The following is a 2,533-nucleotide window of genomic DNA, read 5'->3' on the forward strand; positions in this document are numbered from 1 at the left end:
GTAAATATTCACCATTTAATCAGCATTCATTCACAGTTCTCTCAGCATTCATTAAGCATTCACTCATCATTCCCTCACCGTTCAAGTGGGAAAGTAGAATCTTTCAGGGACTGTACTGTGAAATCACAAATTTTCGTTGGAGTTTAATTTTCGTTGTTTTCGAGGTGTGAAGAGACCCAAGAACTCACGACCACCACGAAATGTAAAATATTGAATACTACACAATTCTTCATCCACAAATTCAAATCCCCACGAATAAATAGTTTTAACTCAAACCACAAAAATTTGATCCCATGAAAAATATGCGATTTTACAGTATTTGATGATTTTTAAATAACTAATGCCTAAATATTTAGTGTATTCTAACAATGTTAGTGAATTATCACTATTATAGTGTAATTTATATTTACTCTCAACTTTTCATCATATGTTCTTGTAATACCTATTTGTCCTTGCTCCAGCAGACGTATGTCTGGTCTCAGTCGACAGTCAGTGGGGGGAATCTTATTGGCGTTCTCTTCTGTTATCTCATTCAAAGCCATAGTAAATAGAGTAAAACTGAAATACTGTAATAAAGTCATTGTGATAATAGCAATTAAACAGCACACTGCAATTTTAAAATGTACAGTATGTATATACAGATATTAAGTACTTTATAAGGATTGAGGCAGGATATATCCCATTTCCAAACAATTATAGAGTGATTTTTTTAGGATATTACAGGATTTTTTTTTTTTTCATCAAAATACAAGAAAACCAATGGACCACAATGCTCATCTCAGAAACTTTGGCCATGTTGTTCTTTTTATTAAGATTATTAAATCATAATATTATTTTAATCATATATTCCAAGCTCTTTAATTGGCTTAAACTTGATCACATGATTTAGTATATAACAGCATATAGACTTGAGTTACTGTTTATAGAATCTGAAATGCATATCGACTTGATGTTTCTTAAAATAGCGGTAATTTTCTGTAAAACAAAAAATTAATAAGAAAGATTTCACAATTATAGCTAATACAGTATATGACTTGATGTTTTTGAAAAAAAATATATATACTTCAACTTGTTGGAGAGAACGATCATAAGCATTTATGCCTGCTGTTCAATCCATTTCTTAATGAATAAAATATATTTTAAACTAAACTTGTATTCAAATTTGTAATGTTCTGTAACAATGGCCTGAATTACAATCTACTTAATATTAGAACATATTGAACATCTTTGTCAAAATTGATACAAAACAATCAAAAAGATGTACATTTGTAGTACTTTCAATTAGTAAATCCTCTAAATTATGTAAAAATCTCAAGTCAAGGAAAGTTTAACACAGTTATATAAAACAACTTAATTTATTTTGATTTCTAGTCTCTAAGTGTTTAAGAGAGAAAACTTGTGGTTTGTTCCCATTTTTTCAAATTGTTTTCTTATCAACCTCTGTACAAAATAATATAATAAATGTAGCCCTTTAATTCTGTCAATCCATAGATATATATCGACTTCACAGAAAAGCATATCGACCTCGCACTTCGTGCTCGGTCAATATGCTTTTCTGTGAAGTCGATATATCTATGGATCAACCTCATCAAAGGGCTATATTTATATAGTATATATATTTATGATGAAGAAAGGTGCATCTAACAAAATGGTTATTTTTTTATGCCACACTGGGTTGGATGGGGGGGGGGGGTGTTACATAGTCTGAAAATAAATTAATGCTTTGAAATCTACTCTTTGGTATTAATCAACCATTTTATGATCAAATTTGCAAAATTTTGAAATATGTGGCCCCATCAATCCAAAGTTATGGGCAAGGTTAAAGTTTTTGTGACGGACGGACAGACTAACAGACAGACAAATGAATGATATTTTGTGTTTTTGAAGTAGATAAAGTATCTCTTAATGTAAATCAGGACAGAAATTGCACTGTTAACCAATATATGCAGGCTTGGTATTTTCAGCAGGGCTGACAGACTTTATGAATAGTCAGCCCTGCTGGTCCACCTGAATTTTTTCCGAGTTTTGGACACTTTATGATAGATCAGAATCGTTCATGGGAATTATTGAAGAAAAAATTTAATAATCGTAGAGAAAATGATTTTCATAGATGTAATGTATTTTCACTATATAATCATTATAGAGCAGTGCCCTAACACCATAACCCCTGACCATGGGGCCATAAAATTCACAACTTTGGTACAAGCATTCTTGTTCATCATAACTAAGTCACTTAGTTAGTTTATCTAATACATAAGAGCAGAGAAGAAGATTTTCAAAGAAATAATGCATTTTCACTATATAATCAATAGAGCCCCTCCCGAACCCTGGGGCCATAAAATTCAAAATTTTGGAAAAGACACTCTTCTTCATCATAGCTTTTTACTTAGTTGGTTTATTTAATACACAGAAGCAGAGAAGAAGATTTTCAAAGAAGTAATGCATTTTCACTATATACATGTAATCAATAGAGCCCCGCCCTAACCCCTGACCCTGGGGCCATAAAATTCACAATTTTAGAAGATGCACTCTT

The 2,533-nt window shown here is 31.5% G+C and overlaps 1 protein-coding gene across 1 annotated transcript in view; it reads right to left on the reverse strand.

Moving 5' to 3' along the window:
* Nucleotides 1–348: 348 nt before the first annotated feature.
* The window catches only part of LOC134246943 (oxysterol-binding protein-related protein 2-like), a 36,907-nt gene continuing 34,722 nt past the window's right edge, over nt 349–2,533 (reverse strand). Inside the window, exon 5 of the mRNA XM_062729283.1 lies at nt 349–566. Within this exon, the coding sequence (XP_062585267.1) occupies nt 372–566 (195 nt within the window). The 3' untranslated portion in view covers nt 349–371. The remainder of the gene's footprint in view (nt 567–2,533) is intronic.

The sequence above is a fragment of the Saccostrea cucullata genome, unplaced genomic scaffold (assembly GCF_032062105.1).
Source record: "Saccostrea cucullata isolate Sc308-1 unplaced genomic scaffold, CSIRO_AGI_Scuc_v1 ctg3933, whole genome shotgun sequence".
Lineage (NCBI taxonomy): Eukaryota > Metazoa > Mollusca > Bivalvia > Ostreida > Ostreidae > Saccostrea > Saccostrea cuccullata.